The sequence below is a fragment of the Pituophis catenifer genome, unplaced genomic scaffold (genome assembly GCF_029215685.1).
Source record: "Pituophis catenifer annectens isolate HBS135680 unplaced genomic scaffold, rPitCat1.0.hap2 SCAF_1, whole genome shotgun sequence".
Classification (NCBI taxonomy): Eukaryota; Metazoa; Chordata; class Lepidosauria; order Squamata; family Colubridae; genus Pituophis; species Pituophis catenifer.
This window is the reverse complement of record NW_027256881.1, coordinates 221,670,939-221,696,085: the sequence shown is the minus strand read 5'-3', so window position 1 is coordinate 221,696,085 and position 25,147 is coordinate 221,670,939. Positions and strand designations below refer to the sequence as shown.

At 37.2% G+C, this 25,147-nt stretch overlaps 1 protein-coding gene across 1 annotated transcript in view; it reads right to left on the bottom strand.

Annotated features, from left to right (window-relative positions):
• Positions 1-3,353: 3,353 nt before the first annotated feature.
• The window catches only part of CFAP221 (cilia and flagella associated protein 221), a 28,978-nt gene continuing 7,184 nt past the window's right edge, over positions 3,354-25,147 (bottom strand). The window contains exons 6-24 of the mRNA XM_070957063.1: positions 24,892-24,995; positions 23,538-23,697; positions 21,155-21,287; positions 20,955-21,066; positions 20,292-20,403; positions 19,128-19,215; positions 16,857-16,946; positions 15,599-15,694; positions 13,722-13,821; positions 13,109-13,245; positions 10,418-10,498; positions 9,056-9,163; positions 8,823-8,963; positions 7,755-7,907; positions 7,575-7,675; positions 6,633-6,725; positions 6,368-6,472; positions 5,347-5,412; positions 3,354-3,733 (exon numbers count right to left, since the gene is read on the bottom strand). Of these exons, the coding sequence (XP_070813164.1) occupies positions 3,610-3,733; positions 5,347-5,412; positions 6,368-6,472; positions 6,633-6,725; positions 7,575-7,675; positions 7,755-7,907; positions 8,823-8,963; positions 9,056-9,163; positions 10,418-10,498; positions 13,109-13,245; positions 13,722-13,821; positions 15,599-15,694; positions 16,857-16,946; positions 19,128-19,215; positions 20,292-20,403; positions 20,955-21,066; positions 21,155-21,287; positions 23,538-23,697; positions 24,892-24,995 (2,104 nt within the window). The 3' untranslated portion in view covers positions 3,354-3,609. The remainder of the gene's footprint in view (positions 3,734-5,346; positions 5,413-6,367; positions 6,473-6,632; positions 6,726-7,574; positions 7,676-7,754; positions 7,908-8,822; positions 8,964-9,055; positions 9,164-10,417; positions 10,499-13,108; positions 13,246-13,721; positions 13,822-15,598; positions 15,695-16,856; positions 16,947-19,127; positions 19,216-20,291; positions 20,404-20,954; positions 21,067-21,154; positions 21,288-23,537; positions 23,698-24,891; positions 24,996-25,147) is intronic.

The window sequence follows — 25,147 nt, the reverse complement described above, 5'->3', positions numbered from 1 at the left end:
GTTTTAATGTTTTTAATTAAATACATTTTTGCTGTGAACATTTTAATTTTTATGCATACCATCTGTTATTGTTAACCAGCAGGAATCCTTGCAGATTATAAACACTTCATAAAAAATAAATGTGCGTGATTATGTTTTAAAATCACCAATACATTGCTGGCCCTGGTAACAACGAATTCCATAATGCAATTATCCACTTGTGAATAAATATTTCTTTCTGCCTGTTCCTGATTTATTGCCAATTTAGTTGCTAGTTTATTGACTTACGTAAGAGTTTACTGTTAGAATTATGATTGCACCAACTATTATTTATACAAGTTAAGATTTCTTAACCTTATTCACATCTTAATTCAGTTTTTAAATATCCATAAAAAAAAGATGTACAAATAGGATGTACCCACCTGATATAATAACTATTTTAATATGAATCAACTTGAAGAAGTCAACACTCTAATTTCTGAAGAATGATGCAGGAACAAATAATGCTTGAATGGTTTAATGGGTGTGGTTAAACAGAGTCCTTTATGTTACATTTATTTTGTAACAACTGCATAGAACAATAAAAGATGGTGGTATGAGAAAACACAAACCAAAGTAGATGTAAAATCTTTGCTTAAATGAAGTCTGCAAATCCCAATGTAGACATTTTAAAAAGATTGTTAAATGCAGGAAGAAAAATAGTAAAACCAGTGCTGGGTAAGCATCCTTGACAGAAGGGATTTTAAAAATGAGATATTCCCCCCTCCACTGGGGGAAAAAAAATCTTAATTTATGGTTACTATTCTCTTTATTTCTTTAATAGATCTTAACATCCAGCAGATTTGTACAAGAGCAATTGTTCTAGATAACATATTGATCCTAAGCCATACAGAAAGTGAAAGGTATAAATACTCTGAATCTTGCTTTGAAGAGAACTACCAACTTTAGTAGTTAAGGCTGGTGTCTTAAAAATGGCAGCACAGTTCTTAATTTTCAGAGTCCTTTATTTGCCTTTTGTGCATCAGCTGAAGATTTGTAATCATTTTTCAAAGTGGCCACATTAGAGTCATACTCTGTTATAAATCACAAGTCATCTGAAAAGTTTTTGGCCTTAAAGCCCACCAGCCAACCTTTTGGTTATTAACTGGATTATTTGTTTGGTTAACATTTAAATAATTTATATTCCCACTTCACAAATAAAGGAATCCGGGCGTGCTAGCTTACAGATCACTAACAGGAGGCACCCTAGAAAGGAGTAACGGAAAAAGGAGGAAAAAAAGAATGGAAACAAAAATGGTTCCTGAAAACAGAATGGCTTTGTTTATTTAGATTGACTCTTCTAAAGGCATTTTCAAACTAGACATCTACTTGGATAACAAGAGAGCTCTTAACTTGCTTTCTTGACTCTTTCTAGTATTGCACCGTGACACTACCTGCTATCTGACTCTAGATTAGGGAAGTCTTTACAACATTGTGAAAAGAAAGGTGCATTTGTATTTCTGGTTGGGAGAACATCCCATAGCATGTTTGCCACTATTGAGATGGGCTGCTCTCTAGCCCATGCCATCTGTACATCCGGAGGATTCCAAAGGGAGCAAAGGTAGGAGAGCAGAAAATCTCATTTTCTCTTTGACAGCAACCCAAAGCATGGCCATGGTCACTGTGAAAACAAACAAACAAACAAACAAAAAATGCTGACCAAGATGCACCTTGGTCTCATCCAACAAGGCTATTTTTATGTGCTAGATTCAACTGCTAGGAAAAAAAAATTCCCCTCAACTTACACCACTTAAGGACCATTCAAAGTTACAACGGCACTGAAAAAAGTCTTCAGTGCAATATTCAGTGTCCCTAAGAGAAGGTTCACAATATCCATTAGAAGACAACAGCTAACACCTGTCAGTAGAAAACTGCAAATATAGTACCACCTGCAGATTTAGAAGAATACTTTCATAAACTTAAATATATTCTGCGTCCTCACAGAAAATGAAAATTAAGCAACGTACAGTACACAGAAATGAATGCAGGTCTGAATCAGACATTTACAGCTTTAGGATATTATTCATTAGAATTTAAAAAGGCTTAAATCTATTTGTTATTCAGGTCAGTTTATTTTTCTCCTCTCCCTATAATCCTGCAGTTTAAGATAAACCACTTACTACTACACCTGTTAACTGTAGTTAGCCATACAATTCACCCTAATTATGTTGTAATTCTAACATTAGAAAATACACTGCTTTTCTATGAACGCCAAGCATCAAAACTCATCAGCATTTTCCAATTTTTAAGATATTAATGAACACCATAAATCCACCCCTCGTAACACAATTTTACATGAATGAAAGCCATGAATCAATATATTAATATGTGTATTAATAAATACATGATGATTTGCCAGGTGAAACAGATATGAGGCAACAAGGTAAGAAAACCTGCCTAACAAATTAATCCTATTACAAAAAAAAAAAAAAAAAGGAGAGAATGAAGCACATTTATTTATTGTCTTTAATAGGAGCAAGTTTATTTGCTGACATTTTGTTTGCATGATATTTTTCTTGGCTTTGCTGGAACAACAAATAAGACTTCCTTTCTGTTTTGACTGCTGCTAAGACAACTTTTATGTATCATTTTAAATTGGTTCTGAATGGATTCATGTTCTGAGCAGGGCCATGTGTTTGCCTATTCCTGATCACTTTTTCTACTTAATGTGCTTTTTCCAGGGGTTGGCAAATTAGTGCAGCTCTTTTAAAACTCTAACCCCCTGCCCCTGGTCCCTTGTCCATCGCTGCGCTGGATACAGCTAACAAGAACTGAAGTTCAAACCATCTGATCCCGCCTACTCCTGACCTGATCTATTTGACTTGTAGTCTGAAGAACAGCCATTGTATTAGACTCAGGAATACAAGAGAATTAAATACTTCAAGATGGTCCATCTTATAATACTATTCATATTATAGCCACTCAGCACAAATACAGAATGTAGTACTTTCTCTACATTTTATTGGAAAGCGGTAAGGGTTCATTCACAGGAGACTGACAACACTATACATGCACAGATATAAAAATAGTTTAGGTGGGTTTATGTATATACACTGGCCAGTCTAGGAATTTTAATGGGATGGATAAATATATACATATTAACAGCAATAATTAAATAGGCCACATAGGAGATGAGAGTAAGAAATAAGGAACATAGAAGATCAAATTGGCAATTACCCAAGGAGGATTATCACACCCTTAACAACTTATTTGACGCTCTTTCCTGTGCTAATATACAAAGTTGATCTCAGTAGCTAGGAAATATATGCTTCATTTTGTGTAACAGAGGCTCCTGCACAAATACAATTTAATTTGCAAAGTTATAGTATCTTGCATGGAAGTAAAACAGTAGGGGCACTAAGGACCAGCAAAATTTGACAATTTAGAAGTGGGAAAAACAATGGAATGTTCCATTGCTCCTCGGTTTGACATAATCTAAAAGGGAAACAGAATATTTTGGAACTCTCTGGAATGGTCTGTTCCTGAATCACTAGAATGTTGTGTGTCCCTACTGGGTGACTCACATTATAAGAAGCATAGAAAAATGTGAATGGCACTTAAAAACATTCAAGCCTGTCCCAAGGAGACAATCTAATTTAGGATCATAGTCTTGTCAATTGTCTTCTCTTTCAGTTTCTCCGCAGTTTCTGAAATCCTTCGGCCATATATATTTTTCTGACTCGTAATATATGAATCCACGATGTCCCTCACATCACTAGAAATAAGAATACAGAAAAAGTTTGAACATGTAAATTAGGTTGTTTTTAGACCAGCAAAAGGAAATACTGTTTTAAATAAAAAAAGTTAGGCAAATGATGATTTGGAAAATAAAAGATTTGCTGTCAAAGTTATATATTTGGATCATACCTTGAGGTCTCAAAATATAATCTTATATTATCATCCATAGCCTGCTGTTGTTTAAAACTGTTCTTAGAATTTAAACAGAGTCAGGCTAACAAAACATATTCTATTTTTACCATAGATTCTGTTTTGATTAGGTTGTTCTAGTTTTGCCCTCAAAGCTGGATATCCTGGCCAATTTATAAATATATAGATAAAAAAACCAGTCTTGTAAAAAATGGTTCTACAGACCTTCAAGGGGGAGGATGGGTTACCTATTTGGTACAACTAACTTCCTCTTTACAAGAAAAGATGGAGTGAGTTCTCAATAGCAGCTTCCCTGGTGTGCTTCATCATGAGTTTAGTATCCTTAAGGAGCAGGTTTTATCAGAAGGCTAAACCAGTTTTCTCTTTCTGCCTCAGGGAGCAGAATCAATTAAGTGATTTCCATATGTTCTAAGTCAGGGGTGTCACGTGACTTTTCCCCCCTTCACTAAACCGGGGGTGGAGGTGGGCATGGCCAGCGCGTGACACATTTGGCTCATGGGCTGTGAGTTTGACACCCCTGTTCTAAGTGTTATGGAAATGAGGGAAAGAACAAAAATATTCCACATGCTTGAAGAGAACTGACCATGAAACAAACAGCACTGGAGAGAGAGAAAAGATCTTGTATGTTGGAAAGTGGGAGGTATATGATAGGGTGAGGTGGGGTGGGATGGGAGAAGAAGAGGAAGAAAAGTATGTTTTGAAGATCTGAAGAACTGTAGAATAAAAAGAAAGCTTATGTTCATATCCCATCTTCATTTTGTATTGAAGTGCTAGAGAAGGGTTTTTGGAACCTGACAACTTTAAAATATATGGACTCCAACTTCCAGAATTTCAATCCTCTTAAAGTCGCCAAGTTCCAACAAACTCTGCCCTAGGGCAAAATAAGACTTTTTTAAAAAAAAAAAATGTGACATCACTTTGCCTTTTTGTGAAAACAGCCATTCTATGATGTTTTTTTTTTAAAAAAATGCAAGTCTGTAACATGCTAAAAAAAACAAAACCCCATTTCTTTGAAATACACTCTAGTTTCTTTTTTATTCTATAATGCCACTAGCATCATTATTGAGTTTTGGTAAAGCCAAATAAAGGGAAAAACCTTCCAATCTCAATAAAATCAGTTAAGGAAGCCCAAATTCAAATAAACCTGTAAAGAATGAGAAATCACCGAACATTATTAGGCCTTTTCGGAAGTAAGCCCCATTGCTTTATCAATATTTGCAATTCTTTGCTGAATTTTACTAAAATCCAGCCTTTCTTAGTTTTTTTTATTAAGTTTCTTGAGGGCATCCAGCCTTATCCTTTTGCTCTTTTGAATCCACTGAATAAGGCCATAAGGAACCTTATTGAAGTGTACATCTAACAATACACTTCAGTATGATTTCTATTAGCACTAATACCAAAGCAATCCATTGGCGTTTACAATTCAAACAATTCCATTACCTGGAAATAGGCACAGATTTATATAGAGATGTAAAAGAACCGATTTTCATTTCTGCATTTCCTTCACTAAAAGAGAAATAAAAGAGAAATAATTGTCAAAAAAGCACCCCTCTATTATTGGGTAATAATTTTATTATGAGCAATAGAATGACATAAAGGAGTGCGCAAGCAAACATTTGACTTTTCCAGAATGTCTTAGAAGGCCTGGTGTTCAGAAATAAATTAATATAACTAATAAGTGCAGGGATGGGGCAAAGAGTGATGGACCAGTCTTCTTTGTCAACTCTGCCTGTAGGGAACATTCCTGCATGAATAAGCTTGTCGCCAATGCATTTTATTAGTGTGAATGTGATTTAAATGGAGCTGAATGCCATTTAAATTATGTATGTGACAGCAAGCTCTCCAGAACTAAAGTAGTGGCAATTTATGGTGGCACAATGTAGCAGTTTGGGCACCACGCTTGGCCGCCTGGAACACATTTTTAAGGAACTATTCCGACCATCGTCTTAGTTGCCTTAAGACTCTAGACTTAAGAACAGAAAAACTTAATCAAGCCTAGAGGATAAATATTCGTCAGTCAGCATTATAAAGTGTATTGCTTTGCCACAAAAATCCAAGCAAGCTTGAGTTGAATACAGAGAATGTGGCAACATTTTTTTGTTCAAAGAACTATTATTTAGGAAGAAAAATAATCCCTTTCCCCAATTCCAGACTGTAACTCAAGGAAAGGTTGGTTAAATATTTTACTTCCTTACTACAAAAACTACACGTCTGAGTAGATTTCTGTATCTAACCCCTATCTGATTTTTGTGCTTAAGGGCAAAACCATCCATAAATAGTTGTGGACTATTCCTAAGGCTCATGAAGCATTTAAACCTCTCTTTCTCTCACATGAAAGCTATCCATTCAGAATATTTCATCCCTGCATTTCCTGTTCAGAACAACTGCATGTTGCCTGAAGTCCACATTTTAAGGACCAGAGCATAGGCTTTGCATGAGATTTCAGCGGAAACAGACATACCTTCCCTCCTTTGATTTATTCTCTTCTGCTAACAAGTCAATCTGTGGAAATTCGGCTTTTATCATCTGTGGTGTAAGTAAGACTGCAGCCTCTCCTTCAATTGCTCTAAAATTTAAGTTACCAATTATTTTACTTTTCAAGATGTCTGACGGCAATCTTGTGAGCTTTTAATTATGCGCCCACACATAAACACCTGCTTATATTAAATCCCAGTGCTTGATATGCAATAGAATTATGCGGAATGAACAGTGGAGAAAAAACTTACTCGTCCACCACATTTTCCTTGTCTTGTTGTGGTAACTCATGCAGAATTGGAGGCGCATCATCTGGAAGCATGTCGGGGTTATAAGGATCAATGCTGCAGAAAGTGGAATCATATTGAGATGTTAAGGGAAGCACGTGGTAAGGACAATTGAAATTAACCTCAGGGCTGGCTCTTTCAGTTTTATTGGGACTTCATGTCTCCTAATCCATAGAAGTATTGCATTCTAACACAAGTGGAGGTCCCAATGCTTTACACTTTAACTATGTTTCATTTTCTATTAAATATGCCTAGTATAAGCAAACTAAGTAAGCTCCAGGATTTGTACCTATAGCTAAATCTGAGCCAGGTACTGATGAGCAATAATAATCACATTGTTTGCAACTGACTTTAGCTAACAAATTTAAGAACCTAAACAGCTGAAGAGTAGGATACTAAAAGTATTCCATATAATCAACTCATATAATGTGTCTAGAAGCAGTATTACTTTACAGCAGAGGCATCAGCTTAATCCTCTCTCAATATTTTTAATTTTAACCAAACCTATAAAATATGACAAACATTTTATTTGGGAATATAGGGGATCTAAAACACCCAGAGGACATTTTTCTTTAAGAAAAGCAGCCTGAAAGCATCCAGAAATTTTGGGGGAAGGGCTTCCACTGCTTCTTACAAAGTCAAACACTTCCAAACTTTTTCTATTATGTTGCTGAAACTCTCTTTACCATTTTTAGCAGTATTCCAAGTGAAAAAGGCCCACTTTGGTCTAGAGCAGAGGTCTTCAAACTTGGCAGCTTTAAGACTTGTGGACTTGAACTCCCAGAATTCTCCAGTCAGCTATTCAACTCTGGGAGTTGAAGTCCACAAGTCTTAAAGCTGCCAAGTTTGAAGACCTCTGCTCTAGAGAGTGAAGATGCTCTTAATAAAAATGATAATTATTCTTACCAAAATGGCACTGCCGTGTTACTCAAAGGCAGTGTGCCTGATAAGGTTGAATTGATAACTGGTGGGAATTTTCTCCAGTTAGTCACACCACGAATCACTTCCTGAAATGACCATAAATGTGTTAGGAAAAGCTATCCACCATCCCTGTCAGCCGTTAAAAGTTCCAGTGACAAGTTTTACCCTATGATGAAGAAACTTCTTTTGTGTAACTGTAGTGCCGTTTGGGAATTTATTGCAATTTGGAAATTTTGGAAGAGGGCAAACGTGATATTCCATGTTGGTTTCTGTATAGGGTAGGGGTAGCTTGAGATCAAGCAGTCCTGGACAAGGATTCTGAAAAGCAAAGAAGAAAAACATTGAAGCAAGAATACTTTTGGGCCAACTGGGGGGGGGGGGGGGAGGGGAAACCTTGACAAGTAATTGTGGAACAAAAACAAAGAAAAGCTTACAGTTATCTTGCATAGCTTTTACTGCCATCAAAAAGGAAGCACCTCAGCATATAAAATGAAGTCACACAGGATGACATGCTGAGTCTGATAGAAAGATTATCAGCCTAGCAATTCTGAAAGTTCTGATTAGTGATCTTGATATTTTTGACTGGGTTCGTTCACCATGGTAAAATATAGCTGCTCCTTTTCTACTGTGGGAAAGTAGCCTCTTTGGGTTGTATCTTAGTGGACTATGCAAACTTCACCAACGGTGCTCAAATAAATCATGCTAGAAAACTATTTTATAGTTGGAGGTTGCATTTTTAAAAAGGCTTCCATCCAAGGGCCAAATGATACTTGGCTGCTGATGGAGAGACATCCTTGGAGCAAAAAGGACTATAAATTTTTGCCTGGGAGGAATTGTTTGTTTAGGGAACACTCTTAAGATTTATTTAATAAACATCCATGGTTGCATTCTCACAACATGCTAAGTCATAGGATAGGATCCACTAACCAGAAGTGTGAACAAGCAAACTATACTATGCTTCAGCACAATGTGCAAATCCAATCAACACAATGGCATTGGGAAACATTCAGGAATGGGAATAAAACCCAAGATCTTAGCAAACATTTGTTAATTAATCCTGAATTAGATAAGATTATTGTCCAAATATTAAATAAAGTGTGTGTGTGTATGCATATGATCAAGATCAAATACAACTGTCCTAAAATTATACAGCAACAATCTTATCTGCGTGTATTCCTCATCCTTTGTTGGTGGGACAAACTGTCCCAGTGTTCCTTACTCTGTTTTACTCACAAAAATTTGAAGTGGATGATGGTTTGGAGGGTGAAGCAAAGCTTCGGGGGCTTTCAGGTTTAAGAGGGAAGTGTCCCATTCCTCAGCCTGTGTAACTGAGGGTTCTTCTTCAGAGGCAGGTATTAGTGGAATCAGCTCTTCCTGAAAAAAGGCAGAAAATTATTGCAGGGAAATAGCACGACCAAAAAAACAGATCCGAAAAAGAAAAGTAAAACACAGAACAGATTAATTACCTCTGCGCCTGATTTCAGAGTTTGAGAATATTTTGGAACCTTGTAACTAGTGGCTGCATGATGTACACAGAATGGTTGATATGCCATGCTACTGAAATGCTGGGGTACCTTGAGGTAAAACAAAACAAAACAAAACAAAAACCAGATATCCCTAAAAATCAAATGAATGAACCAAATGAAATTTAAAAAGTACCTTACTGTTAATGATTCACACACCCAGCATATATAACTTGCTACAAAAGATCTCTTGGTACAGGAAAAATGTTATGCCATGGATGCCTGGTACTTTGAATCTGAAGCAGCAAGGTTCCTTCATAGGCATATATGGGCATACATCAGGGATGAAATTCAGCAGGTTCTGACAGGTTCTGGAGAACCGGTAGCGGAAATTTTGAGTAGATCGGAGAACCGGCAAATGCCACCTCTGGCTGGTCCCAGAGTGGGATGGAAATGGAGATTTTGCAGTATCCTTCCCCTACCATGCCCACCAAGCCATGCCCACAGAACCGGTAGTTTTGAATTTAACCACTGGCATACATGCCTCTCTTGTTGGGCTCCTTCAAGAGGTTGCATCTTTTCCTGGACTCACAGTAGCTGTACAGTCCCAAGAATATACAGATAGTCCTCAACTTACAACAGTACATTTGGTAACCATTCCAAATTACAATGGCACTGAAAAAAAAAGTGATTTAGGACTGTTTTTCACACTTACGACCCCACCCATCCCCATGGTCATGTAATCAAAACTCAAGACTCTTAGCAGCTGGCATGTATTTATGACAGTTGCAGTGTCCTGGGGACCTTCTGGCAAGCAAAGTCAATGGGGAAGCCAGATTCGCTTAACAACCGTGTTACTAACTTTACAACTGCAGTGATTCACTTAACAACGGTGGCAAGAAAGTTCGTAAAATGGGGGCAGAACTCATTTAAGAAATGTCTCACTTAAGAGCAGGAATGTTGGGCTCGATTGTAGTCGTACATTGAGGACTGCCTGTGTGCATTTGAACTAAGGGGTACTGATAGGGTGAGAGAAAATCCTTTGGAGTGGGTACGAAAGCACTCTTGGGGCCTCCTTACTTATAGGTGGCATGGTTACTGTGGGAGCCCAGCAGGGGCAGTTCCTTTAAGGAGGCCAACAAGTGATGTTCAGAACCTATATTCAGAACCTTCTGCTCCTCTAAAATTCCACACACCCCACCCCCAATTAAAAATGAACATATTGTCATCTCGGGCTGCAATAATTGAAATCCTACATACTTGGAGATGCCGAATTGGGTACAGCCACTAAATTAACATTAACTACTGCTTGCATAGAATACATTATTTTGACCACAGAGCATGACTCAATCAATTGCAGCTAACCTTTAGATCATAAAAGTGGTGGAGCTGTTTGATTTTCACTGAAGCAGACTTAAGAGGAACTATGCCCAAAACTTCTGGTGCCTGGAGGGAGAAAAAAAAATCAACAAACCAAATTGTTATCTGGATATGTGTTTCTGCTCATTTTTTAAAAAAATCATCAGTAATAGATTGGAACTTATTTTGTTCATAATGTAGCTTACATATCACATTGTTAGTCATGATTTGCAAAAATAAATTCTGACACATACATTTACTTGGTTCACATTTAATACTAGGCTAATGTATGGTTATTTCTGTTGCTTGCTGTGATGAGAAAATCCACCTATCGTAGTTTAGCATTATGTCCAAAACCAATGGCTTGTTGAACAAGTATATTGAAAAGAATCCTGGCTCCATGATGTATATAAATGCAGCCAAGATTACTTGCAGGAGGATCAAAAGGAAGACGTGTGATCACATCACGACAGATCCAGCAAAGAGCCAAGACAAGGACATGGACATTTCTGCCCCAAAGGTGCTTTTCAAAAGGCAACTGGACTTCCTTGATTTTTTTCCTTGAAAACGTTTAGCTTCTCATCCAATAAGCCAGAGTTCCACAACCTTTTTGGCTTTGCAGACTGGCAGGAGTGGGGGAGGAGGGGGAAGGCAGGTGTGAAATGCTCCCAGTTCGGACTGGATTGGGCAATCCGGTAGCGATGGCGGCGCGAGGCTCCGCCCACCCACCCAGGTGTCGTTAAAACCAGGAAGTAATGTGTTTTTTAACCTCTGTGCATGCGCAGAGGGTCTGCACGCACATGTGATGCACGCATGGGGCGTGTGCACTTCCGAACTGGTAAGGAAAGTAAGTAGATTTCACCCCTAGGGGAAGGGATGGTTCCATGCATGGGTGAGTGGGTGTGCAGCTCCATTTGCGCAAGTGCTTACCTGCTGCTTGTGAGATGGGGGTGCGCATGCACTTGCCCGCCACTTCAGTGGCCCGGTTCTGAAAGGCTCAAGGCCCGGTAGTGGGCCATGGCCCGGGGGTTGGGGACCCCTTCAATAAGCTTCTTCAGTTCTGACAGAAATTTCAGAAAAAAAACAAGAAAGTCCAGTTCTCTTTCGAAAAACACCTTTGGGGCAACCATGACCAGGATGGTTTAGAATCTCTACAGATACATTTCTGCCATTCTCTATCCAGAATAAGAGTCCAGGTAATACAGTAACAGATGGTATACTGCCTCCATTGAGAGTAATCCTGGCTAGGCAGAACTATCCAGACAATGCTACTACATTAAGGTTGCAAATCTTTTTTTAGGTCCAAAGAGGGAAACTGTGCAGCTCTGAGGCTGGCCTTTATGTCTCCTTCCACCTTATCCTATCCCATAAATTGTTTATGAGACTGGATGAGTTGCACATGTTAAACTATTGCTATGTTCGTATAATTCAATAAACTACAAATGGTTACGTTCACAAAATGCACTGTACATAAACTATGGTTTGTAAACTACAATGGCTGGTTCACACAGCAAACAAACAAACAGTAGCAAAAAAACCTCAGTAGATTTTGCCATGGAATATTACACGAGCTAAGCCAGCAGTTCCTTTTTTTCCAAATCATTGCAAAAAGATGTCAGCCCACTAGCCACCTAAACAAAAACAAATCAAAACCAAACCAATCCCAAAACCCTTTAAAAGTTAATACTGTATCAGCAGAATATTGAAGTTCATTAAAAAAAAAAATCTTCCAACCTGACAGAGTGAGAAAAACCTTTTGAAAAGTTAGCTACTGAGGGGAGCAAGCGTCAGAGATTCATTTTTCCTTCCTCACTTCCTATTCTCTTTTTCTTCTTGCATGATAAAAATTTTCACCGCCATTCCCTTGACTCTATTTCAATATGCCCCAACCCTTCCTTTTTATATTTTATCTATAGTTTGTTTGGTTACAGGGGCTATAGGATTTTGTTTTTAAATTATTTTTGGTTATTTGGTTGTTAGCCACCCAGAGTATGTATTTAAGATGGTAAAGGTAAAGGTTCCCCTTGCACATATGTGCTAGTTGTTCCTGACCCTAGGGGGTGGTGCTCATCTCTGTTTCAAAGCCAAAGAGCCAGCGCTGTCCGAAGACGTCTCCGTGGTCATGTGGCCGGCATGACTATATGCCAAAGGCGCACGGATCGCTGTTATCTTCCCACCGAAGGTGGTCCTTATTTTTTCTATTTGCATTTTTATGTGCTTTCAAAATGCTAGGTTGGCAAAAGCTGGGACAAGTAACGGGAGCTCACCCCGTTACGCAGCACTAGGGATCCGAACCGCTGAACTGCCGACCTTTCGATCAACAAGCTCAGCGTCTTAGCCACTGAGCCACCATGTCCCTTATTTAAGATGGATGGCCATATAAATTTTCTAAATAAATAAACTTATGTTTACATTTGGTGAATCAGGTTTAACTTGAACGACGACGATGGCCACACAGGCTCATGTAAGGGGGGAAAAAATCCAACATCTGTTTTAGGATAATACCTTTAACAAGATCATCTAAAAGGGCAATTGTGAAAAATTAAGAGAACTGAGGTTTAGTGCTTATAATGTTCACAAACTTGTTTTGACAGCTTCACTGATGCTGGTTCTATAGATTGGTTGGCTTCAGAAAAAATAGGGTTCAAAGAGGGTTCTTAGGGATTGCATTGTTAGTGTCCTCCTGGTGGTACTTACCAGTTCATCAGCCCATTGTGGTGGATTGTAAGTAGGGAATTCAAACGGCTGTATTCGAGCTGCAATCAAGGCAAAAGGCATTCTCTTCTCCTCTTCATTTATAGCAGCGGTGCTGGATGTTTTAAAACTGCTGCATTCTGCCACACGGAGACAGACATGGACAAATGCTAAGATCTGAAGTATAAGAACATTGGATGGGCGACAGAGAAGCATTCTGGTGCTTCATCTAGTCATTTACCTCTTGACTCCAAGGATGAGGAAGAAGAGGACAAGATGTATCGTTTCATCTTTTCCTTGTGCTCTATCGCTTGATTTTTATGAGTCAAATGGGCCAACCTATTTACCCATCTTCTGTGGCTTCAATAATTGTGAGTTATGGCCCGGCAACAAAGAAGTGGGGAAAGCAGCACAACAAAAAGACATGGGCCCACTTGACAATGGAAGCCACCTTCATGGAAATGTTTTTCTAATTATTTACATCTAATAAATTCCATGTTTTCATCACACAATTTACACATTGTGGCGGCACATATTTTAATTGCAACATATGAAATGACCTGTACTTGTAAAGGAATCAAAAACTGGCAATAGTTGTGTAATTCTGAGGGTTTACCTGATATCAATCTCTTCTCTTCTTCCTCTTGTTCTTTGTACTGCTTAAATACGTCATGAAGCAAATTTATCACTTTATCTAGCCGAATCTGAATCAGGACCTATAAAAATGATTAAGACTTATTCAGTGGTTTTTCAGTAATTCTGTAAAGTGGTGTCTATCTTTGAGATATGTTCAGCTAGGTGCCATCAGTCAGTAAGTCTAAAAAGTGACAGGCTCAGTTTTTCTCTATTAAATTTATAGAACATAAATGTTTATAGAACAATCTTGAAAACAGGTAAGACAAATAATCCTTTGGCATATTTTTTTTTTAAAAAAACTAAGGCACAATAAATAAACACTGAGATATCATAATAATATATATTTGAGACAAAAGGCCAAAACACTGTTTTTAACTTTTTGCAAATAAGCCAAAAACTGCAAAATGTTCCTGAAAGGATGTAAAATAACTGAAAGCTGATCACCAATGCATTATTGTGATTACTCAGAATTTGGTGACTACGACTCCCAGAATCCCCAGTAATCCTGGTATTTCGCTATGTAGGCTATGACTGTGCAAGCTGCAGTTCTGAAATATCTGAAAAGTACCATATATCGGAGAATGGAGAATAAAAGACTAAACACATTGGGAGTAAATAGACTGCATACCTAGGCTTATCCTAACTGTAACTGAACACCCAAATTTCTAAAAATAAGCTTCCAAAATTATAGGAACAAAATGATTAAGGGAGCACAAAACTTTCCATAGTAAATATTCTGATACTGGTTACTAGACAATTACTAGTCATAATTTGTCAAATTAAAACATGGTACCCAGTCAGTTAAGCTTCATAACCATGATAGCTAGTCTGAGCCAATTAAAAAGCAGAAAGTACAGGAGGAAGTTTTTATTATCGTCATTTATTTATTTATTTATTTGGGGAAATTTCATGTTAATTTCGCCAAATAGTTACCTCAAAAGGTAGCACTGTATTGAAAAGAGTAAACATAACAACTGCAATAGCAGATTAAAAGTAGTTAATAGCATGAATTTTTTGAAATACAATTTGATCAGCAGAAGAGTATGACCAGTGTGGGGAAAATAAATATAATGTCTTGTTAAAATCAAGAATTGAATTATGATAATTTTTTTGGTCTTTGATAATAGGATATTATTCTTCGATAATAGGATATTATTCTTTGATACTGAACATTATTATAATTGCATAGAGAGTTCGTGAAATGCACAAAACAGTATTAATACTGACTAAACTGAGATTATATATTTCAAATTATTTTAATTTAGCAGAGCCTTTGCTTATTGAAAATTGAAATACATTTTTTCTAAACTTGAAGATTTATCAGTCAACAGATATCTAAAAAATTTAGAGCCAAGTGTTGCGAATGTTAAAGGTTATAATAGCTTTATAATATATATTGGAATTCCTTCGTTTTAATGCTCAGACTTGTTGATTTTAATCAGAACTTAGAACTTTTCATACTGAAGCAAAATACGAAGGATGACGTTTCTATTTTATGAAAAATAAAATCTACAGCATATTTATACGATCGTATTATATGTACTAAAAAAAAGGGGGGGCAACAGAACTCCACAGTTTAGTCCTAAGCAAATTATAAATATAGATCCACCCTTTCCACTTCAACTAAATGGAAAGTTTTTCTGGGCTGAAGATACACAACTCTATTCATGCAGGTAAACACTGTGAATCTACAATAGCTCCAATAAGTACAATTTTAAAAAGCGCTCATCTCTTAGGCAAATTGATCAGGTACCATATATCTATAGGATCAGAAAAAGGCTGGGCAAAAATGAATAAGTATATCTGCAGCTGATATCTGCATGTGTGTATTTACCTGCAGCAATTTTGTTTCAGTACCTTTCGTGCAGCTTGTTGGAATCGCTGCTGAATTCTGTGCTTGTGATACCAAGGATTATTAAGCAGAAGGTCAAAAGTAGGCTGAAATTGGGGACGCTATTGGCAGACAAGAAAAGAAAGTTGCAGCCATAAATGTTCAGAGTTTTGAATTTTAACCAATGATACTACCGATTTAATGTTATTACATCTAATTTAACAATGGAACATTACATCTCAGCAATCCTGAACTTTTTATCTTCCTTAACACCCAAAGTGGTAAGCAGTAAAAATACAAAAGGAGGACCCTGAAGCTTCCTTAAGCAGTACCTATTAATAACTACAGGTAGACTTCAGCTCACGACCATTCACTTAGTGACTGTTTGAACACTGAAAAAGCACTGAAACAGCACTGAAAAAAAGTGACTTATGACTGTTTTTCACATTTATGAATGTTGGTAGCATCCCCACGGACACATGATCAAAATACTTGGCAACTGGCATGTATTTATGACAGTTGCACTGTCCAAAGGTCATGTGACCCCCTTTTGCAACAAGCAAAGTCAATGGGGAAGCTTAACGTTGCTACGAACTTAACAGCAGCAGTGATTCACTTAACAATCATAGCAAGAAAGGTCATAAAATGGGGCAAAACTCACTTAAATGTCTTGCTTAGCAATGGAAATTTGAGGCTCGATCGTGGTCGTTAAGTCAAGGACTCCTTGTAAATGGATTTATCTTTGACGTTCTAGACTCTGCATTCTTCAACCTGCTTCCTCCAGATGTTTTAAGCTTCAGTTCCCCTGAACTGAGGTGGGGATGTTAGGTGGGGATTATGGTGAGTTTAAAATCCAGCACATCTGGAGGAAGGTGGCTAGAGAAGTTTATTAAAAGTAAAATTAAAGAATTAAATTTTTTTTTAAAATCTAATCTAAATCATAATCAAAGATTTATGATGACAATGTAATTTCTTTCTTTCTTTCTTTCTTTCTTTCTTTCTTTCTTTCTTTCTTTCTTTCTTTCTTTCTTTCTTTCTTCTTTCTTTCTTTTTTTACCAACTTCACATGAGTTAAATCTAGGAGAATCCCGTTAAACCTATCTTCTATCTGATCCCTGTGCAATACTAATCTAATTCTCACTTGTGCAACTCCAAACATCTAGACTTCTCCGTCCGTTAATATTCTAACAAGAGGGCCTGACAATGGAAATGAACATTTACTTGTATATTTTAATTTTAAAGTATAATTCCATCTACTTTTAAGCCTTTTTAACAAATCCATACCTCACTGATGTGTCGGACGATACGTTTCACAGAGATTTCAATATGCTTTCTTTCAAACTCCTTCTCCAGAATGGGATCTCTTCTTTTAATCTAGTTTGGACCATAAAGGAATGAATGAATAAAACACATCAATCAAAAGCGTTGTGTTTAGTAATAATGAGCAGAGCTGATTAGCAAAATGTTGCACGCCAAGGTTGCTATTACCATCCAAGCACAAACCGCTGTGAATGTAGAGCAGGAATAGACATACAACCTGCCAGATGTTTTAGACTACAGTTCCAACATGTCTTTGCAATTATCATATTGGTTGGAGCTAGAAGATATTGAAGTCTAAAACATCTGGACAGTCCAAGTCTCTTAATTCCCATGACAGGATAGGGCTGTTTTCAGACCCAAAGCTCCAAATATTGTAGCATCATTGCTTTTCTCCAGAAGTGAAAATTTAATAGTAACATTATAGTTCCCGGGAATCTAATGAGATCTATATATGACCTAAAGGTGCTTTTTCAAAAGGCAACTGGACTTTGTTTTTCCTTGAAGGCAAAGACCTTGAAGAACTGAAGCAGCTTTTTGGATGAGAAATGAAACGTCTTCCAGGAAAAAGCGAAGTCCAGTTGCCTTTTCAAAAAGGGAAAACCACGACCTGGATGACTGAGAATTGTCCACAGACATTTATATATGACTCTTTTTCTCTTTAAGCTATCGCAAAATGTTTCTTCTCAGAACTACTTGAAAAAGTCACTTTTGACCCGTTACATCTGTTGCACCACCCGCCTGGTCCTGGGATCACAATTCAGGCAACTTGGCAACTAGCTTGCCTTTACAATGGTAGCAATGTTTTGTGGTCACATGATCATGGTCTGTATCTTCCCAATCCATTTCCAACAAGCAAAGTCAATTGGGGAAGTCTGGTTTGCTTATCAACCACGTGATGGAAATTCCCATCCCAATTGTGGACTACCTGTATCTAACAGAGATAGATATTGACAAGTGAGGGATTTTAATTAGAACAATTAGAAGGGGGAAAAAAAGGGATTGCAGATGATACGTGGATTCCTTAGATCATTTTATACAGCTGAAAGCAATCTTAAATCGAAGATCTTCAACCTATTCAGAATGAAATACAGCTATGTTCAATGGGATTCCTTTCAGAACCGTAAGATCAGGCCTGCAGGGAGAATAATGAAAGCCCTGCAACAAGCTACACTTGAAGATGAAAAGGTGATTTGGAATCTGCATGGAAGCTCAAATAAGGTCCGTTGATACTTTCTTAAAGGCTGATCATGTGCCATCAAGTTGGTGTTGGCTCTTAGTGAAGCAGCATCTTTTCCTGACCTTATGCTATCGTAGTTCAACAAAGCCAAGCAATTTTCCACTTTCAGTCTGGATTGCTGCACAGCCCTAATAATCATTTCAAAGTGCTTAGGAAGGGATTGTAATTATAACACCATCTATTCAGTTCCACATCCCTGTTGTTCATTAAAAAATAACTCTTTCAAGGAAAACTGGCTTGGAGTAGAGAGCTATCTTTCGGAAAAAATAAATTGAGAGAAGATGTCGGAGATGATGGGACCCACAGAATTGTAATAAAGGATAGAAATAAAAAACAAAGAGTTGGAAAGCGACAGATCTCTGGTTTCACAGAAGAGCTCATGTTTTTCTATGGGACAGGATATCATCCAAGTGCAATCTGACATATACAAAATGAAGGACTCGAAAAGAAATAAAGCAGTAGTGCTATCTTTGGATCCAAACCACAAGAGACTATGGATAGATGTTCCCAAAGGGATTCTCCAGCAGACTGTCCCCATTTCTCTTCTGCTGCTCTTCTTTTCTTTTGACATTGCATGTGAACTCTGGAGTTAGGAAAATAAACCATTTTTTAAAAATAAGAGTAAGATATACAAAAGATTATGGCAGCAACGATGATGTCTGCTGTGTTTCAAGATAAGATCCCATTTTCTTTAGTCTAAAAAAATTATTCTACTCTCCTGATATTTCCCAGAATATATGAAGCCAGAGTCCCAAAGCTGTTTCTTTTTCGAAGGCAACTGGACTTTCTTGGTGTTTTCTTGGAAAACGTTTTGCTTCTCATCCAAGAATGTTTTTCAGTTCCTGAAGCGAAAGGTTTTCAAAGCAAACACCAAGAAAGTCCAGTTGCCTTTTGGAAAAAAAAATCATCTTTGGGACAACCACGACCTGAATTATTGAGAATCTCCATAGATATATAAAGCCAGGAGTTATTTTTATACATTATAATACTCTACTCACCTTGTAAATTTCTTCTTCTTTCAGTCGATCTTCAAGGATTTGCTTTTGAAGAGTTGGACATATTGGATCTTTACCTAAATGAACTTGCCTATGTTTGAAATTCAAAAGAAGAAGAGTTTTAGTAAAAAAAAAATAAGATCAGACAAAGCCCTCTTGACCAACAATCCTTCCATCTGAAGAAAAATAAACCTACCGGTAATATAAAAATGACTTTTGTAGATTATCTGTTCACTGACCTGCTGTCACTTCACTAAAACACATCAAATTAATCAATCAATCATGTTGCTGCACATGACTGACAGTGAGGCGACAGGATGGATAACAATATTCTAGAGTTGAACATTTTAAAAATCCACTTATTTTAGTTAACAAAATTAACTTAAATTTGTTCTCCTGAAGTCACCCAACTGTAAAATGCTTGGCTGACTTATGCTTCATAGGGTTTTCACAAATTTAGAACTGTGGGACTTGTAATTAATAATGGACAAGCCAGGTCAAAGATCATAATGGTTAATTCATACATATGTAAAATCATGGCTTGTTTCAACTCTGGTTGTTAAACATATCACTGCGCTCTGTGAATCCACAATGGCTGAATTCACAGAGCGCAGTAAACCACAAATCATGGTTTGAAAGTAATAAATTAGGTTAACATCTTATACTTTGCCCCGATTTGTTTTTACATTTTTTAAAGTCTTAGAGCATTGTGTTAATCTAGTCAATTGACTGTACCCATTGGTGGCTTGGCAAAAATGCTTCTGTTCATGTTAAGGCAATCAATCAATCAATCAAATGATCAAGCAATACACTTGATTATTTATTATTCCCTCTTATTATTTCTGCTTTTTCACATTATTCTAAAACCTCTATCAAGCCTCTTTATTATCCTTGGATGTATGTGTTAGTACACCTAGAGTTATTACAAGGCCACCAACAGTTTAAAAAATGTTCCTTCCCACTTTTATTGGTATCTGCTGCTTACCTACAGTGAAATAACTAACCACAATTTTAGAACATGTAATCAAACAGACAAACTGAGAAATGATAATTATGTAACTTTTATTGCAAAACCTCTTTTATTAATATGCTAACTGGCAGAATAATTTGATTGGAAGAGTTATTTTAACTTCCTGCCTGTTTGGTATAAAGTGTGCCATCACTCACCACTTAAGTTGATTAATTTCCTCTTCTTGTATATCCTGTTTGACTTTTAGTTGAAAAACAGCTTCTTTTATCTGTCGTGTTTTAGTTCCTCCATCACCTTGTCCTCCTAGGACTGCATAACACAGAAATAAAAAACTGTTAATCAGGATATTAAAAGGGTAGCATTAAGCATATTTCTCATTCTTAAATATCTGAAAGAAGCAGAATTATTGAGAAGTTGCAAGATTTCAAAACACTGCACTGATATCAGGAGCATCCTAAGATAATTTATTTAATTATTAAATTATTATCATTAAATACGTTTTATATTACTTCCTACACGATTGACACACACACACACAATAAATGCTAATTTATTATATATATGATAAATTTGTGGAGTCCTTGGTAAAATAAATTTAAACTGTATATAATAGGGCAGGATAAAATATATAATTAAGTATAGTAAGAACATACATTGGAATTGACAAAAATCACTGTCAGTTAATTGCAAAAGGCAGCTTAACTAGAACAGCTTCCATCCTGCAATGAGACTTTTAACACCATCAAACAACATCTGCCTAACTATCTTTGAGTAGGACTTGATTGGTGGATAAAAATGCCAAATCGAGTCTAAATATTTGGATGATTGTGTGACCAAACAATAATAATAAAAGTTATTACCTTCCCTTAAATGTTTAATCTTCAATTTGCCTGGTTCCTGAATCAAAACTGTTCCCACAGCGTAAGGATTTGACAAATCAACAGGGAACCTCAAGTTTTTATATTCAATAGTCTACGAAAATAAATAGGCTATGTCAAAATGACTGTTGAATGTTATTTCCTTCCTTTATAGCAACAATTTATCTTTGTCCATTCTGTACCTGTCCTTTTTGTAGCGGCCTGGGCTTTTTGTCTTTTGGTGATCGTGTTTTCTGTGGCAGGCACAACACTGCTTTTTCAGCAGACTTTGGTATTCTTTGCAAAACTGACTCTTGGTTCTCCAAATCTCTTCTTCTGGAATTGGGGGGGGGGAGTATAGAAATTTAGGGGGGAGGAGAAACACATTAGCTTTATTATCTGGGTAATGAAATATTGTTCTAAAAAGGTAAAGCTCTAGTAAAGAGAGGATCCCTTGGGAAAATTACATACATTCATAGCACACACAGAACTCAGTTCAAATTATGCAGCACAAACGGAGACATTTCCCTTTTCACCATATACATTAAACTGGTTCCTGCTATTTTTGAGGAAAAAGAAAGGGATGTGCTAGAGCAGAGGTGGGGAACTATGGTCCCTTTATGACTTGTGAATGTCAACTCCCAGAATTCCTAAGCCAGCATGGTTGGCTCAGGAATTCTGAGAGTTGAAGTTCACAAGTCATAAAAGGGCCGTAGTTCCCCACCCCTGTGCTAGAGTGTAGCACCAGTAGACTTGGGAAATAATGGAATGTGGTGGCAGTAACCAAGGGGGAGGCCAAGACTGTTCTCCAATTCAGATTTTCATTTGGACTGGAAGAAAAAAAATCTTGTAGCAAACGCTTTTCCCTTTGAAACATACTTTATGGGGATTCTTGAAATCTGAGGCCAAAATTGGCAAACTGCTTCAATGGCGTGGAATGCAATATCACTTCTCCAGACTCAATTGCAATTAAAATCTTTGCATATTATTTATTTCAAACTGGCTTGTTTGGTTTATTACTCCAAAACAGTCCATTCTTTAAATGTCTTCAAGGGCAGCTTTCTCCCTGGAGCTCTGAAGGCTTAGATATGATTGAACGTTTCTGGAATGATGTTCTCCTGATTGAAATACTATGATTTCTTTCCTCACAGACATCATCTTTGCCCTCATCACTCTAATGATCATCTGTACCCTCTTGGCACTTGTCAATGCTTCCTGCAGCCAGTTTATAAACAGAGTATCAAAAAGAGGAGACAGCTGGTTTTCTACTGCTTGTCTCCATCACATGTCATGCTGCATTAGCTAACAATGAGGGAAGGAGGGGGGGGGAAGCAAGCTGACCTCTCTTTAGGGAACAGTAAAGCTACTTCTCTGTGCAGCTGGGATTGAGGAGAAGTCATAGCTCCATAGCTTCTAGGAGGAGGAGGGGGGGGGGAAGAGAGGGAATCCAGGAGACAGATGAGGCTGGCATTCTCAACAATGTGTAAGCTATTTCACAAGTTTAGAGGAAGTACTATCATCACAGTGTTTCCTCTGATGTTGGAGCTGAGTTGATTAACTTGTGTTAATCATCTTGAGTTAATCAGTTTAGTTTCTGAAGACAACTGGAATCCATAACCCAGCAGGGACGTGAAATGCCAATATTAGTGAGTCCTTTGCAGGTGGAAGGCGCCTATGACTAGTGAACCATTTTATAATGACCTACTTCCATTTGTTTCTTTTTACAGGTAGCCCTCAACTTAGGATCACAATTGAGGCCAGAATTTATGTTGCTAAGTGAGAAATTTGTTAAGTGAGTTTTGTCCCATTTTACGACTTTTCTCGCCACATTTCTTAAGTGAATCACTTCAGTTAAACATGATTTAACATGATTGTTGAGTGAATCTCCACTGACTTTGTTTGTCAGAAGGACCCAAAAGGTGATCATATGACCCAGGGACATTGCAACCGTCATAAATATGAAACAGGTGTCAAGCATCTGAATGTAAATCACGTGACCATGGGGACGCTACAACGTTCATAAGTGTGAAAAATTGTCATAAATCAGTTTTTTCAGTGTCATTTTAACTCAGAATGGTTATTAAACGAGAACTACCTGTATATTAAGTGATTCTGTTGCTGACATGCTGTCCCGCACTTACAACTCAAATGAAAACTTTTCACCTAAATTTCCCCTCCAGCCATTGTACTCCGTGGACAATTGTTTTGTGAAATAGTTCAGTTTTGCTACTTTCCTCTACTAGCCTAAGTGACAGGAAGCATGGTTGAACAATGTTATCTTTTCACTGGTCCAGAATCCACTAACTAGGATTCTTGATAAACATGGTCTAGTAGTCAAACTATCACTGAGGCAAGCATCTACGGATTGCAATGCAAAAAAAAAAGAGTTTAACCAGGACTGATATTTTATAGCACATCAATTTCAATGGGAGATAAATGTAATTAACATTTTCAACATGATATGTTTTTGGGAGTTAGACCTACTCAGTTGATATAGTTTTTTTGAATATGTAACCCTCAATTGCAAATATTATCTAATAAAGATCTCTGTTAACTAATATTCAAAACATTATGAGCTTCACATACATAAAGTTTAGGTGTGGAATAGATGTTCCCGTGAATGTACAACTGTAAGGTTTTGAGTTAAACTGCGAAATCCACAACTGGATTTTTATTTGGGCTGTCCCATATTCAAAAGGTGCAAATGTAACCATCACTTCTGCTTTCCCACTGGCTGGAATTATTCCTGTAATGAACAAACAAAATGTTATGTTGGAGTTAATGTACTTATTCTAAAAATCTCCTATTCTTTTCCTGTCTAAATATTCTCTCTCCCTCCCTCCCTCCCTCCCTCTCTCTCTCTCTCTCTCTCTCTCTCTCTCTCTCTGTGTGTGTGTGTGTGTGTGTGTGTGTTGAGAGAAAATATTTTGATCAGCTAATTGGAAAATAATGCTACGCAAAGCAACTTTCAACTACTTGGATTGCTTTCTAAAGAATTAACATGTCTCCTCTCTGAACCTTTGTACATATCGTACATTGGCTGTCCTTGTGGCCCAATGTATCGAAAGATGATTCTGGAATAAAAGTAGCTTGGAACTAAATTATTTTGAATTCAAAAGCCTCTTGTTTCCCTGGAAAGACTTGGATCAAGTTTCCCAAATAATCAATTTAGAGTAGTATAATACATTTAATTTAATTAGTTTTCATATTTCTGAACTGCCCATCTCCTTCAGATCATTATGCTATTTTCAATTGGAGGGTAGGGTCAATTTCCCAAAAACTAGATCCACTGCACTGAAAAGCCCAAGAAAAGTACTTCTGCCTGTGTGAATTGGTGGGTTTTGAAAATTTTGAGTACATTGCTTCCCCTTGAATTTCAGTTAGGACTGCTTTCTAAGAAGTTCATGACATGGCTTTCCTAATTCATGCTTTTTCAAATCCTTCCCATTATTTTTCTTATTGTTCATTCCAATGTCTGGACACATTGATGCAGAGGATTTAAAAGCAACATAAAATGTTTTGATTACGAAAGGTCAGTTTTGGTTAGCTTTACAAAAAGAGGGTCTGTGCACCATTCCTATCCTACGGAGACTGGCATCCAAGGCAGGCTAAGTTTTGGGAAGACCATCTGTATTTCGAAAATCTATGCTTGAGCAAATGTCCCCATTATCAAGGCAGAGTAGGAAGGAAGTATATACATGGTAAGTTGATTTGCTTTGGTGTATAAATTAGAACCTATGGATAGGTTCACATAACATGCTCAGTGAAAATCAAACAGAACTTGGGAGGACTTAAGGTGACACATGAAATCATACTGGGAGATAGCCATTTAAAATTCATTCATTCATTCATTCATTCATTCATTCATTCATTCATTCATTCATATTACTATGTAAAATTCCAAACATTCATGAAACATGGCTTCCCTTTCAGAACTTACCTGACATGGGTTGTACAGTAAAGGCTTTGTGGGATTGAAGGTACTCAATCTGAAACTCAAAATCTATGGGGCAGCTACACTGCAGTGGGATCACATAGGACTTACTGAAAAAGGAGAACAGGACCAAATAGCAAATAATTATATTCAAATTTTTAATATTATCATTCCAGCAGTAGCATGGCAGAAAATATGCTGATATGATGGCATAAAATACGGAACCTGTAAACAGGAGAGCAATTTTCAAAATAATGCCTGC